A 13,940-nucleotide genomic window follows, 5' to 3' on the forward strand; every position below is an offset into this window, starting at 1 on the left:
TATCACAAGTTGTTTATTACAGAAGTGATGGTAAATGTTTCAATTTTATCTCCTATCTAAAAACACAAGAACAATGTCCATTTTGCTTTGTGGATCAAATGTGGTGATGTATTTGGGGATTCTAACAAGGGCTCCTCCCCTCTCACTGGGCTCAACCTGTCTCCAGGTCTGCCTCCTTTCAGGTCTGTAGGTGAAAAAAGAATCATCAGGTAGGCCACAACTAAAATTAAAAATAATTTATTAAAACAAGCACAAGGTAGGAAAGCATGTTGGCGATCTGGTTGTATTGACCAACATATGCTTCACACATATGTTTTCTTTCTGTACTCAAAGCTTATCAGACAATGGCTGCACCTTCATGTTTGGGGTACAGCATCCCTCAGACAGGGCAGCAGGACTTCACCCCAGACACAGAAGTCTGTCTTGGCTGCCCTGGGCGTGTGCTGCTCTCTAGGTAAGACCTTGGGGAAGGCCGCAGCAGCAGCAGCAGCAGCAGCAGCAGCAGCAGCAGCAGCAGGTGCTAACAGTCTCTAAGGTGCTCATCATAGTAAGAGCTTAAAACAAGTCAGGATTGTGGGGGACAGCTGATTAACACCCAAGAGCACAGATATTTTGCGCTGGAAAGTCCATGGGCTGGCACTGGGAGTTTGCAGTTCTATATAGGTTTGCTGGAAGAGCAGGGTTAAAAGAGCAAACATGTTTTTAAGAAATGAAATACTGACTTTAGCAGCAATCCCAAACAAGGAAGAGGATGATAAATGAGAAACACATTTCGGTCACGGCGAAGAAAGATTATGTGCTTCTCTGTGGTACAAACTGGAAGACTGATCCGGCCTTCTGAAGGGGGCAGGCTCCTTGCCCCTCCTGAATTGAAGGGATGGTTTAGCTCAGCCAGGGAGAAGACAGGCTGAGAGGACATCCAAAGGACAGAGGAAGGTGGAAGGACTGCTAGAGGAAGGTGACAGTGCAGAGAGGGAAGAGGCACGTGTGTCTGTGCAGCCTCTGTCAGCTCCTTGAAGCTGGCTCCCTGAGGCCTGCAGCCCCTGCCAGAGCAGGCTGGATCTGGGATCTGCATACAGTGAGCAGGTGGAGTCCACTGAAGAGATGTCCCTGCTGCAGGCGATTATGCAAAGTGACAAGTGATTGCTTTCTTTTTCAAAGACAACCCCTTTGGAAAAAGCTTTTTCCTCCAAGGACCCAGGGGAAATGGGGGATGGGTGGAACCCTGGGGCCTTTGTGGATGGAAAAAGCCTGCCCAGAGGCCCATAGCAGGCCCCTCTGTTGGCTCCGGGGCCTTTGGCCTTACAGATCTGCAGGAGGCAATGTCTGGACAGACCTGGGTCTAACAACATATGACTGACTGTAGCACTTCAGAGTCCTGTGGATATTGGGCATGGTTCTGTGTCTCCACTCCGTCCAGCCTGGGCCAGGGCCCGGCGGCGAGCTAGGCGAGACTTGGAGGGAGGAGACAACTTCATGAAGCAGAGGCCCTCAGCCAGGGCCTCTGGCTCTTCTTCATTCTCCTCATGCTGAGACAGCTGGCGGTTCAGGGCTATGGCCTCGGCTGCAAAGAGTGTCAGGTCCATGGTGCTGCTGTTCCTGCAGGGACCAGGAAGGGCATGGAGAAGAGGGTGGCAGAACTGGGAGCAGCCAGGAAGTCTACTGATGTCGCCAGCAGACTTCTCAGCTGCTCTCTCCAAAGAAGTTCTTGCCTGGGTATGCAACCTTGACTAAAGCTAGAACGGTCTTTGAACTTCAAGTACAGACCCTGGGTTGCTCAGTCATGGCACAGTCCCTTCTCAGAGCATCCACCTCCAGCTGAGCTAGTCAGAGCTCTTCCTGAGCCAGGAACCACACTAAACTCACCTGTCTCCTTGGCAGGGAGGTCTGGAGCAGGGGCTGTGTGGCTTAAATTGTGTCCCCAATACCTGGCTCAGGGCCAGCATGTGACTTTAAATTTGCTGAAAAATCATCTAAGGTGGGCTTGGCTCTTAGAGGCATCTGCAACAGTTCCAGACAGTCTGACAGGAATTCCAGCTAGGCAACAGCAGCCTGGGATGAATGAACAGACTTCTCTGTGTAGTTGGTCCTAAAAGCTGGCCATGAGGCTGGGTCCCCAAAAGGGGATTTCCATGGGCACAGACCTATTCTGTAGTGCTGATTAGGAACACACCTAGTTGGTAAAAGTTTTATGGCCGACTGGCCCAGAGCTTCTGTGAATCCTGGCTCAAGTTAACTTGATCCCTGTAATGCTGTTTTCCCATCTATCAAATGAGGAGAGGAAGACCTCTCTTTAAATTTGTTGTGAAGATTGTGAATACAGTAGTTATTTGCTACATGACATTTCAGGTAGTGACATAGAGCACACATGACAGTGGCTCCACAGATCATATCATAGTCTTACTCCACATAAGTCCTCTCTCATGCTTGTACACAACAAAACCACATTTCTTTTCCTTTTTTTTTGGTGCTGGAGATTGAACTCAGGGTCTTGTGTATGCTAAGCACATGCTCTACCAGTGAAGTATACTTTTTGCCCCAGGACATTGCATTTTGATCACTATACTTCTCTGTGTCCTGACTCCCGCTAGACATACCAACTGTAAGAGCAGAAGGACATCCCTATGGGAATAACCCACAGATAAGATCTGACTTTAGGCTGTAAATCGTGATACACAGTCTATTTAAGTGGGCAAAAAAAAATTTTTTTTTTTCTATAAACCCTGTAGAGAGAGACCTCAAAGGTGCTGTAGGGCTGAGGAAACAATCTACATGAATGAAGTTGAGAGCAGGAGATCTGTGTGGACAGAAGAAAGAGCGAGGAGAGGAATGAGAGCTCCTCTGGTAAGGGCATCTGAGTCTGAAGATGGGCTCCCCATCCCCACCTCCATTCCAATATGGCTGAGGGCTGGAAGGAAAGTCAAGGCCAGAGAGAAGGGGGCGGGGTGAGGGAGAGAGGAAGAGAGAGCAGTGCACTAGGTATGAATGGAGCCATTTACCTCTGGAGGACTTGCGGTGTGGGGAGTCCCCTTTCTGGAGCTTGCTAGAATGGGAACGACAGATTGTGGGTAAGTGCTGTAGCTCACTCCTTCCAAGAGCTGCTTTCACCCAGGCCGGCAGAGGGGCAGGTAACCACAGAGCTGGCCCAGCACTGAGACGGGACTGTGCTTGCCTGAAAGATCAGACCTTCCAGAGATGAAGAAATGTCCAGCTACTTCTGCAAAGACAGCCCTCTCTCCTTTTGCCTGGCAAAGTCCTAGCCACCCTCCAAGACCCAGGTCAAGAGTTACTTTTTATGGGTAGCAGACTCTCTTCCTTGCCACCTCCCCATCCTGGTCCCAAGCAAGAGGACTTGTTCCTTTGTTCCTCTAGCACTTTTTTTTCCAGGTAGGGTTTTGCTCTAACCCAGGTTGACCTGGAATTCCCTGTGTAGTCTCAGGGTGGCCTTGAACTCATGGTGATCCTCCTACCTCTGCCTCCCAAATGCTGGGATTAAAGGTGTGTGCCACCATGCCCGGATTCCTCTGGCACTTTCTATAAGCATTTATTATACTGTTCTGCAACACCTACTTCTCTCCAGTAGTGCATAGACAGGCCTGGGTCTTACTCATATCTGCACTGCTGGGCTCTGGCATGTGGTGGTGGTGGTGGAATTAGCCACTAACCCATTCTAGGACTGGGGTGGCAAAGCTTGCATCCTTCCATTGGCAGGGTGTCCTTGCAGGCCAAGGACATACCCCGTGGAGGGGCAAAGGTGAGATATTGTGACTTAGCAAGAAGATTTTAAAACGTTTTCTTGTGAGGACTTGGAATCTGAACTTAGGGAAAACACTACCACTTGCTTTTGGGGCCCTTGCAGCTTGTCCCCAGGCAAGGAGAAATATGTGTGCCTAGTGCAGCAATGCAGGCAGTAGGGTGCCTCTTGGTGCCCTAAGCTAGTGATGTTTTCGTTAGTGATACTGTATAACAGGATGGTACCACAGGCTAGAATGACAACGCACGTTCCCTGGGGATGGGTGCCCCTGTCAACAGTGGGAGGTACGTGACAAGCCGCAGAGGGCTCTGAAGGTTTTGCCTGTGGCCATGGCTAGAGTCAAGCCTGTGGCACATCAGGGGCCTGAATAAAAAGTCAGTTCACCCTACCAGAGGAATCATGAAGGACGCTGCCTCACTTTTCTCCAGTTGGGGGAAGCCCCGGGGGCTGGAATGAGAACTTCTTCCTGACCAAATTGTAGGCTGTAAGAGGTGGCATGCCACCCTTGGGAAGTCACTCACCCCTTGTACCCATGGGTGCTTCAGGACTTGGGCAGCACTGAGTCTTTGCTTTGCATCTCGAACCAGGAGCTTGGAGATAAGGTCTTTGGCCTCACTGGAGATGTGAGCCCAGTCCTTGTCAGGAAACTCGTATTTACCTTCCTGGATGCTCTCAAACAGCTTGTTCTAGGCAAAGAGAAGTCCCCCTGAGGCCACACGGGCCAAGAATGGGCAGGATGTGCCTGCCATTGACCTGGTCACCCTGGCTTTCACTGTCCTCTGCTGGAACAGCTTGAGGATGCCACAGACAGAGACGCCTTTCCAAATCTTCCTGAAATCCCCAAATGATATGATTGACCTTGGCAGGTGGGAATGGCTATGCTACTTGGGGCGGGGGCTGGAGGGATGACATGTGAATATCTAGACAGAACAAAGCCCAACCCCCGGCTCCTGGCAACCTGCTAGGCCTGGCTTCACACGACCACCAGCCCTGCCCTCTTCTCCTGCACACACAGCTGCTTCAGGCCTCCCTGTCTTGGCCTGAGCCCTTCTTCCTACCTATAGTTCTTGTCCCTCTCCCTGGGCAAGATTCATCCTTCAGTCTGTTCAATAATCAACAATCATCTCGAGCTCCTAGCTGGCTAAATACTCGACTTTCTAAATTTCTCCTGTGGCTTCCCTGTCAGTCGAGGGAGGGGACATCACAGACCCCTTCCAGGCCAAGGATAACCTCCCAGCTCAGTTCTGCTTGGCACCCCTCAGTCACTCTGACCCCTAGGTAGGGCTTCCACAGAAGGTCCTAGTCAGCACTCACCTGGCACACCCTGCACACTTCTCCCCGGTCCCAGCCACAGTCGGCCCCACAGTGACCTACAAAGGGGGGGTAGCCACTCAGCATGATGTAGAGGACTACACCCAGGCTCCACAGGTCACAGCGCTTGTCATAGAATGTAGCCTCATCCCTGAAGACCTCCACCACCTCAGGAGCCATGTACTCTGCAGAGCCACACTGTGGAGTCAGGTATGGGAAAGAGAGAGGATGAGTTTAATGGGGAGGGAGGGGAGAGGAAAGAGATGGCAAAGTGAATGTAACCCAAGTGAAAAGAGTAATGGACTGAGTTGCACACAGAGGTCTGATGTTACAAAGGTACCAAGGGAAGCTTAAGTTGAGCTGTCATGCTCCCTAGCCCACATGGCCAGTTCTAAGTCATGTTTTTTCAAGTCCTTCTCAAGTAGCTCAGGTGAAGATGACACTCCCTGTCTCATCTTCCTGTACAGATACCCTGTCTGTGTAGAGACCTGAACGTGGGGAATACAGTTTGGTAGGGGGAATCCATGGAAATCAGGCTTCATAGAGCAAGGATTTCTGTACATACAGAAGTCAGAGGATATCTTCCACCTTTTTGAAGCAGGGTCTTTCATTGTGCACGAGACCTGCTATAGCACTTGGCTTTAGACATGGGTTCTAGGGACTCAAACTCAGATACTCAAGCTTGCACAGCAAGAGCTTTATCCACTGAGCCATCTCCCTAGCCCCAACAAGGATTTCATTAAGTGATTCCTGCCCAGCGCCCTGCTAGCTTGAAGCAAGGAAATATGATGGTTTAAATTAAGAAACCATAAGAGCTTGAAGAGCTCTGAGGACAAATCTAGTCTCCTTGCACCTCCTAAAGGCAAGGCCCAAGAAGGGACACAGGCACAACAGTGGCTGTCCCCAGCCAGGATCCCTCTCCAAGCTCTCCAAGAAGACTGCTGAGAGGAATAAGACACACTCTTGAATCCTCTCTTCATGATTGCAGGCTCACTCATTCCTGATCCACAGAACTAATTTGATTAGATGGTGAGTACTCACAGGAAAGGACATTTTCTTTGTTAATGGCAATTAAAGTTAATAACTTTGAGAACAAGGCAGCCCTGCATGTTAGAAGATAATACAGAAACATTTCTAATAACATTGCTTAGAATGACATGATGTAGGCATATTTAAAGTCACGTCTTAAGAAAAGGCTATTAGGAAAATTCACTGATAGAGCATGCAAATCTCAAAAGGATCTCTTAATTATAGCATATTATGTATGTGCAAGAGATGTCTTCAGGAGAAGTAGCTGCCTGCTGCATGGCCTGACATGTGAAGTGGGAAGAACAGGACAAGCTATCCTGGACCTCATAGTTTTGCCACAGAGAGCTATCCACTTTCCTGGGGTGGGGGGGGGGGAGGAGAGCTCCCATACTCCACCACAAGGGGGACACACTGACTTCAGTGGAGAGGATGGGACTCAAAAATCTGTTTCTCATGTGTGATAGCAAAGGGTGCGACTAGTCTGTTTTCACCCGAGACAGGAGTCAGGGTGCAGCCGCTGCTTATGAAGATATACTGTCTCTTCACTGGCAGAGGAGATACCCCCAAATGGAACCTCTAATAGCAATTTCATTAGCAACTGGATGGGGTGAGTTTGGTAGCTACTAGTAGAGAGCATGGAGCCAGAGAATGACAGCCCTAGAAGCACTACTGGTGCCCAGTGCTTCATTCCCTAGCAGAGGTTCTGGATGCCACGTCTTCAAGTCAGGCCACTCCACAGGTCCAGCTTCCCTGCAGAAAGGCACAGGGTATCAGGCCATACGTACTGGAGTGGTCAGCTCTGGTGTGGTTATGGGTGTGCATGAGTTGTTCAATTTCACTCCACTGCCCAAGTCAAAGTCACAGATTTTCACTGGAGACACCTGCAACGAAAGACAGAATCCACAGGCCACAGATGCAAGAAGCTGGAGGAATGGGGAAAGTGGCATAACTGACAGGTTGTCAACTGCAGCCTGCTGTGTACCAAGCCAGATTTACTTTCCTTGAGTTAACTAGTAGAAGCCATCTGAGGATTGTTTACAAGATGAGTTCTTACTTCCTAAGAGCAAAATGGCTGAACCACAGATGGTATAAGATTGCTGTGAACTTAGTGTATCTGGCTTTATGTGGATACTGGGGAATTGAACCTAAGCCAGCAAGTGCCTTTAACCATTGAGCAATCTCTCTAGCCCATGATGTGAACTTGGCGAAGAATGGAAAGACAGGTGTTGTGGTGCACACTTACAACTCCAGCACTTGGGAGGTGGAGGCAGGAGATCAGGAGTTCAAGGTCATCCTTGGCTACATGGTGTGTTTAAGGCCAGTCTGGAACACATGAGACCCTGTCTCTAAAATAAAATATAAATAAATAAAGGGACTAGAACAATGGCTGGCAAAACCCCAAAAGCAGAAAAGATAGTATGTATTTCTGACAGTCCCCACAAAGCCCATTTGGTAGAAGGAAGAGGAACTTGGAGTAAAAACTCCTTACCACATCATGTGGCTTAGGTGGCTAATGTGTCCTGGTTTGCTTACTCAGGACATTTTTGGCTTAAGCATTGGAAGTCCTGGGAAAACTGAGATGGTTGGTTACCCTTGGTGACAACAACTCAGCAGCTAGGCCCAGAAAAAGTGGACGCTGAGTCTGTAGCCTGTGTGAGGCAACCTGTAAGGCAGAGGAGGGGGACACCAGGATAGCAAGGGGATTGAAAATGATCGTCTTTGCATCCCCCTGACTACTCACTGGTTGAGAAGGCCTGGAGTCTCTCAACTTCTCTCCCTTTCCTTCCTGATAAAAGCAGGATATGAGGGAGAGCAGTATTGTCCAAGAAATAGTGTGACAAAATGCCTTTTTAGAGTTTCAGCTTCTACTAAATAACTGGAAGCACTCTATTAAGTACTGTGGGGTCCAAAGGCAGAGAGAAGCAGCTTCCATAAATCCAAAGAATACAGTGAAATGGCTCATTTTTATAAGTTTTTGGGGAAGAGGAAGAATGTTCTACTCGCTGGGCGTGGTGGCGCATGCCTTTAATCCCAGCACTCGGGAGGCAGAGGTAGGAGGATTGCCATGAGTTCAAGGCCACCCTGAGACTACATAGTTAATTCCAGGTCAGCCTGGACCAGAGTGAGACCCTACCTCGAAAAACCAAAAAAAAAAAAAAAAAAAAAAGAATGTTCTACTCTACATGATTCAGCTTATGTGCTAAGAGCCTCGGAGGCACTAGATAGGTCCCAAGGCCCCAGTGGTCTTCGTTTGCCCTGGCAACAAGCGGCTGTAGCTTGCAGCAGGGGTAGGGGCTGGAGTAAGGTGCAAAGACACACAAATGAAAAAGTTAACACTTCAAGGGGGCTACTGCTCTCTGGCCCTGGTCTCTTAAAGTGACCACCTCTATCCTCTAACACCTCCCTCTTATATCTTTCTTGTTTTCCTTTTTACTAAGCCTCCCTTTCTTTCACTGTGGTAAGGTAAAGCTATAAAATACATCTTTTTAGCCATTCTTAAATATATGACTCAGTGGCATTAATTATATTTACCTTTACCTTTACCATATGTTTCTAAAATCTTTCCATCCCTCCCAACAGGAAAGACTGCCCAGTATGTCCCCTAGGCCAGGGGAATTTAGCCTACTTCCATCTTTATTGTCTGTTGCAGATATTTCATATAAGTAGAACATATAATATTGCCCTTGTGTGTCTGACCCTTTCACTTAACAATGTTTTCAAGGTTTGTCTATGTTGCAGCACGTATTAGAACTTCATTTTGTTTCAGGGCTGAGTAACATTCCATTGTATATAAAGACCATATTCTTTTCTTAAGCCGTTCATCTGTTGATGGGCACATGGGTTGTTTCCACCTTGTGGCTCTTGTGAGTAACACCAATGCAATCAGATCAGTATACTGGTACCTGTCCAAGTCCCTATTTTCAATTCTCCTGAGCATGTGCACAAACACACCCCTAGGGCAATTGCTGGGCCATATTTAATACTACTAGCAATGTATGAGGATTCTAATTCCTCTACATCCTGGCTCAGTGGTTAAGGTGCTTGCCTGCAAAGGCTAAGGACTTGGGTTCAATTTCGTAGTACCCATGTAAGGCCAGACGTACAAGTTGCTTCATACATCTTTGCAGTGGCTAGAGGCCCTAGCATGCCCATTCTCTTTCTCGCTATCTGCCTCTTTCTCTCTCTCTTAAACAAAATGAAAACTATTTTACTTAATTTAAGTATAGCCAGGGAGATATCTCAGTGAGTAAAGTGCTTGCCATGCAAGCATGAGAACCTGAATTTGGATTACCAGCACCCACATAAAAAACTGGGTATGGTGGCACACGTGTAATCCCAGTGCTAGGGTAGTGGAGACAGAAAAATCCCTAGGGTTTTCTGACTAGCTTGTCCAGCTGAATTTGTGAGCTCTGGGTTTTGTGAGAGACCTGGCTCAAGAAAAAAGGTGGAGAGTGATTGAAGGCACCTAACAATGACCTCTGGTCTCCACATACATGTGTATATACACTCCCCTGTGTATATACACTCCCCCCACATATACACACATGTATGCACACCACACACACATGCAAAACAAAAAAGCATAGGAAGGGTTGGAGGAGATGCTTAGTGCTAACGAAGCCTAAGGACTGATTCCCCAGCCCCCATGTAAGCTAGATGCATAAGGTGGCACATTTTTGGAGTTCGTTTGCAGTGGTTAGAGGCCCCAATGTGCTCATTCTCCCCCTCCACCCCCATCTCTCTCCCAAATAAATAAATAAGAGCATAGGAAGTATAACCAGCACTGGGAAAAGGAGCTCCATTGGTAGAGTACTTGCTTAGCATGCACAAGGCCTTAGGTTTGATCCCCACCCAGCATTGCATAAAATGGATATGGATATGGTGGTACATGCCTGTAATCATAGCACTCGAGAGGCAGAGGCCAGAGGAACAGGAGTTCAGTCACCTCTTAACTTCATAGTTTCAGGATAGCTTGGGCTACTTGAGAGCCTAAACCAAAAACTAAAAGCATAGAGAGCCTGTCACGTGTGTAGTGGTGTTTCAGTGTGGCTCTGATTGGCAGCTCCCTAATGACTAAGGGTACTGAACATCTTTTCATGGGCTTGTGGGGGAAGTCTATTCAGGTCACTTGAGAATTTTAAAACTGGGTTGTCATTTTGTTGTTCAGTATTAGGAGACCTTAATATATCTTGAACATTAAATCTTTGTTAGATATGCCTTTGGACATCTAACACAGAGAGAAAGACAGATAGAGGGAGAGAGAATGGGCGCGTCAGGGCTTCCAGCCTCTGCAAACGAACTCCAGACGCGTGCGCCCCCTTGTGCATCTGGCTAACGTGGGACCTGGGGAACCGAGCCTCGAACCAGGGTCCTTAGGCTTCACAGGCAAGCGCTTAACTGCTAAGCCATCTCTCCAGCCCCTAACCTCTTTTAATTAACTTTTTCAACCATAAAAAGGGGCAACAAACCTGTATGATGAGGAATGTATGAGACAAAGGACCTTGTAAATCAGGAGCAACTGTGGGGGATTCTAGGGTCAGGCTACCTCCTTAGTTTTAGTCTAGGCTGTTGTACTGACCAGCCAAGTACTCTGAGTGCCTTTCTTTATCTCTCTAAACTTCATTTTCCTCATCCATAAAATGAAGATAATAGCAGTATCTATCTCAAGATGTTTTATAGATACTAAGTAGCATAAATGCCCGGCAGAGTGTGAGCACTTAAAATGTTAACTGTAATTACTATTAATGACCATAATAATGACACATTAAAAAGTTGCATGCCAGAACCACTGACAGGACATCGCCACATCTTAGTTGAATACATTATCATCTTCCACAGAGAACTGAATTATTCCCAGTGACTCCTTAGGCGTATGAGCCATGACTTCGTCTGCAGCAAGACACACTGCTCTTGTGTATGCACATGCATGCACATACACAGAGCTATGAATGTGGGCTATCAAAACTACCAATCTTCTAACAAACAAAATTTGTCAGAGTCATACATCCTTATGGAAATACAAACATTTACATTTACTAGTAGATGGGGTTAAGGCGACACTTATGATAGGGTATACTTGTCCAACCCCAAGCATGAGTGTTTCACCTTTAATGGGCACCTCTGGAATAGAAATAGAAACAAGCTTTTTAAAAGATGCATCTGGAGTTTGTTTGCAGCAGCTGGAGGCCCTGGCACGCCCATTACCCGCCCCCCCCCTTCTCTGTCAAACAAGCATATCAATAAAAATTTTTATTTTAAAGAACTTGTTTACTAACTGTGGCAGTTTGAATAGCTGCCTCCCAATAGATTCATGAGTTTTATTACTGATCCTTGGATTTCCAGCTACCTGGTTGGAGGAGGTGTCATGGGGGGCAGATATGAATTCCAGCCTAAGATATGCAAAGTGCCTGAGCTTTGCCTGGAAATCCTAAGTGTGCTGTGTGGTGTGGCTTTTGGGTTTTGGCTTGTGGCTCTTCTCTCTCTGCTTGGACCTGTGAAAACAGATCAGCTTCTTCTGCCATTATGGAACTTCCTCTGGATCGGTAAGCTTTCAATAAATATCCCTTCTTCCATAACTATGCCTCAGTTGGAAGCTCATCCCAGCAACCTGAGGCTGTCTACCACACTATTCTAATGTGGACACCATTTGGCATACCACAAATATCATCTATGGATAGAGATGTGTCCATGAAAAAAGGGCACATTTGAGTTGTCTTTTGATTTATACCAACTGCTCTACAAGTAGGTGCACTGGACTAGAAAATATTAATTTTATGCAAGGCTCATATATTTTACAAGCTTGCAGGCTAAAGCCAATTGTACGCATTAGAAGAGAAGAAAAAGTGCACATAAGGGAATGACACATGGATGAACTACTTGGAATGTGCTTTGTTTTGTTGTTTTCAGACAGGGTCTCTCACTTTGTAACCCAGCCTGGCCTTGAACTGATTCAGCCTTCCCAGTGCTGAGCTTATAGGTGTGAACCACCCCATTCTGCTGGAATGCAAAAATATGACGTATTAGAGCTAATGTTCTCACGTGCCTAAAACAGATGCACTTGGTACTTGGCCAAGGGAGCCACTGGCTATCTGCACTGAGGCAGATGTGTTCCTGAGCACTAGGAACTGCAATACCCTGAACCAGGCTCTCGGTACCTTTTCTGGAGATTCACATAATATATTTTCTGGCTTCAGATCTCGGTGAGCAATGCCTGGAATGACAAACAGCAAAGAAATGGTTAACATATGCACATAATTATCAAACATTCCACACACAATTAATTTTTTCCAAATGCTGTTGTTCGCAGATTAATTCCCAATTATGGTACATTAAAAAATCAACGAACTGCAGGAGGCAAAAGTAACCAGAGACAAAACTGAAAACACGGTTGACTCTGCAAGTTCTTTTGAAGCGGAGGCTTTAGAAATCTGGCAGGGATAAGAAGGGCTAAATGAATCCCAGCCAGACTACTTTCAGCACTGCAGAGACAACCAAGAACTCTTACTGTGCCGCCTGACGCAAAGCAGAGAACTCTGCAAATGGCAAGGCTTGGAACAACAATGCAGAAATAATTAGGGCCTTGTTTAAGAGCATCTCGGGGGGCTTAGGCTGCTCTACCTCATTTCTTCTTGTATAGCTGATTTACAAAAAAGATTCAGTGTATATTCAGAGGACCAAGTGTTAGTCAGCAAATCTCCCTAGGCGCATCCCATTCCTTGCTCACCTGCTTAGCACGACTGTGGAAGCTCTGCCTGTCACAGAGTGGGGACAGCTTTGGCTCAAGTGTGCTGCTCTTCAGAGAAGATACCCAGCATTTTGCCCAGACCTCCTGCAGAGGCCTGCAAGTGGCAGTGAGAACCCAGGAGGGGTCAAACTCTGCTGATCTGGCCAAGAAGGCAACTGGGGAAAATAATTTTCTAAGCATAGAAAGGGGCAAAGTGCCAAATAAGGCCAGCATGATCTGACAGAGGACACAAGACTCCCTTCCTGTCCTCTGTTTGTAGAGCACATACAGCAGAGATGGAAAGCTGAGCAAAAGTCAAATACCTCCTGCTTCAAAGGTTCGGGAAGCAGCTGAGGATTCCCGGCAATGGAGAGTGTGAGTCGCCCTTATTCCAACACCCTGGACCATCGACTTCTTAGGCAGCACTCTAGCTCTCTACTAAAAGGCAGAGGCCCAGGCCTTCTAGAGGGACTTCACTAGAGCTCCAGCACGCTAAGTAACTTCATCAGCCACCTAATGGAATGAGAACCCAGAGCAACTACGCCTAGTTTGCACAAATTGAGTCGGGCTACTGCTCTCTGCACTAAAAGTGAAGGATATTTTCCATTATGGCAAGTGCTCCCACAGAAGACCATGATCCACACATGGAGCCTTCCTCTCCAAATAGGTGCCCATGGCCCACTCGTGCCTCAGCCTGAGAACTCAGGGAACCAGGCTGTAATAATGGGTCTGCCTGAGTGAGTGCACCAGCCATCCAGCCGCTCTGGTTCATTTCCCAAAGGTTAAGCTGTAGTGTGTCCAGTATTTAAAAGTAGGGAACTTGTTTCAGGGCTGACCCATTCTTGCCCAATTCATCTTCCCGGCATGAAGTTATTTAGAAAACAGCCAAGTTCAGCTGAAAATCGTTTTTCATCCCCTCCAACTTCTAGTCACATGGGCAGCTGGCCAGCTAGATGTTAACAAGCACTTCAGAACTCCTAAGACACCATGAGCCTCTGTTCCCTTGGGTGCATTCTTGTAAATAAATAAATAAATACAAAATAAAACCGCCTTTACCCATCCTCCAAGGTATGGCTCTTGTATAAAGTGTGACCCAGTTTTGCAATCTATACAGGCAGCTTG

At 47.1% G+C, this 13,940-nt stretch overlaps 1 protein-coding gene across 3 annotated transcripts in view; it reads right to left on the minus strand.

The window, feature by feature from the left end:
• Positions 1-492: 492 nt before the first annotated feature.
• Mknk1 (MAPK interacting serine/threonine kinase 1) overlaps positions 493-13,940 on the minus strand; it is a 45,309-nt gene continuing 31,861 nt past the window's right edge. For 2 of the 3 annotated variants that reach the window (XM_045150371.1, XM_045150369.1), the window contains exons 9-14: positions 12,250-12,305; positions 6,880-6,975; positions 5,069-5,263; positions 4,276-4,440; positions 3,000-3,043; positions 493-1,599 (exon numbers count right to left, since the gene is read on the minus strand). In XM_045150371.1, the coding sequence (XP_045006306.1) occupies positions 1,371-1,599; positions 3,000-3,043; positions 4,276-4,440; positions 5,069-5,263; positions 6,880-6,975; positions 12,250-12,305 (785 nt within the window). In that variant the 3' untranslated portion in view covers positions 493-1,370. The remainder of the gene's footprint in view (positions 1,600-2,999; positions 3,044-4,275; positions 4,441-5,068; positions 5,264-6,879; positions 6,976-12,249; positions 12,306-13,940) is intronic. The other variant, XM_012952140.2, reaches the window with a different exon arrangement.

The sequence above is a fragment of the Jaculus jaculus genome, chromosome 5 (assembly GCF_020740685.1).
Source record: "Jaculus jaculus isolate mJacJac1 chromosome 5, mJacJac1.mat.Y.cur, whole genome shotgun sequence".
In the NCBI taxonomy this organism is placed as follows: domain Eukaryota; kingdom Metazoa; phylum Chordata; class Mammalia; order Rodentia; family Dipodidae; genus Jaculus; species Jaculus jaculus.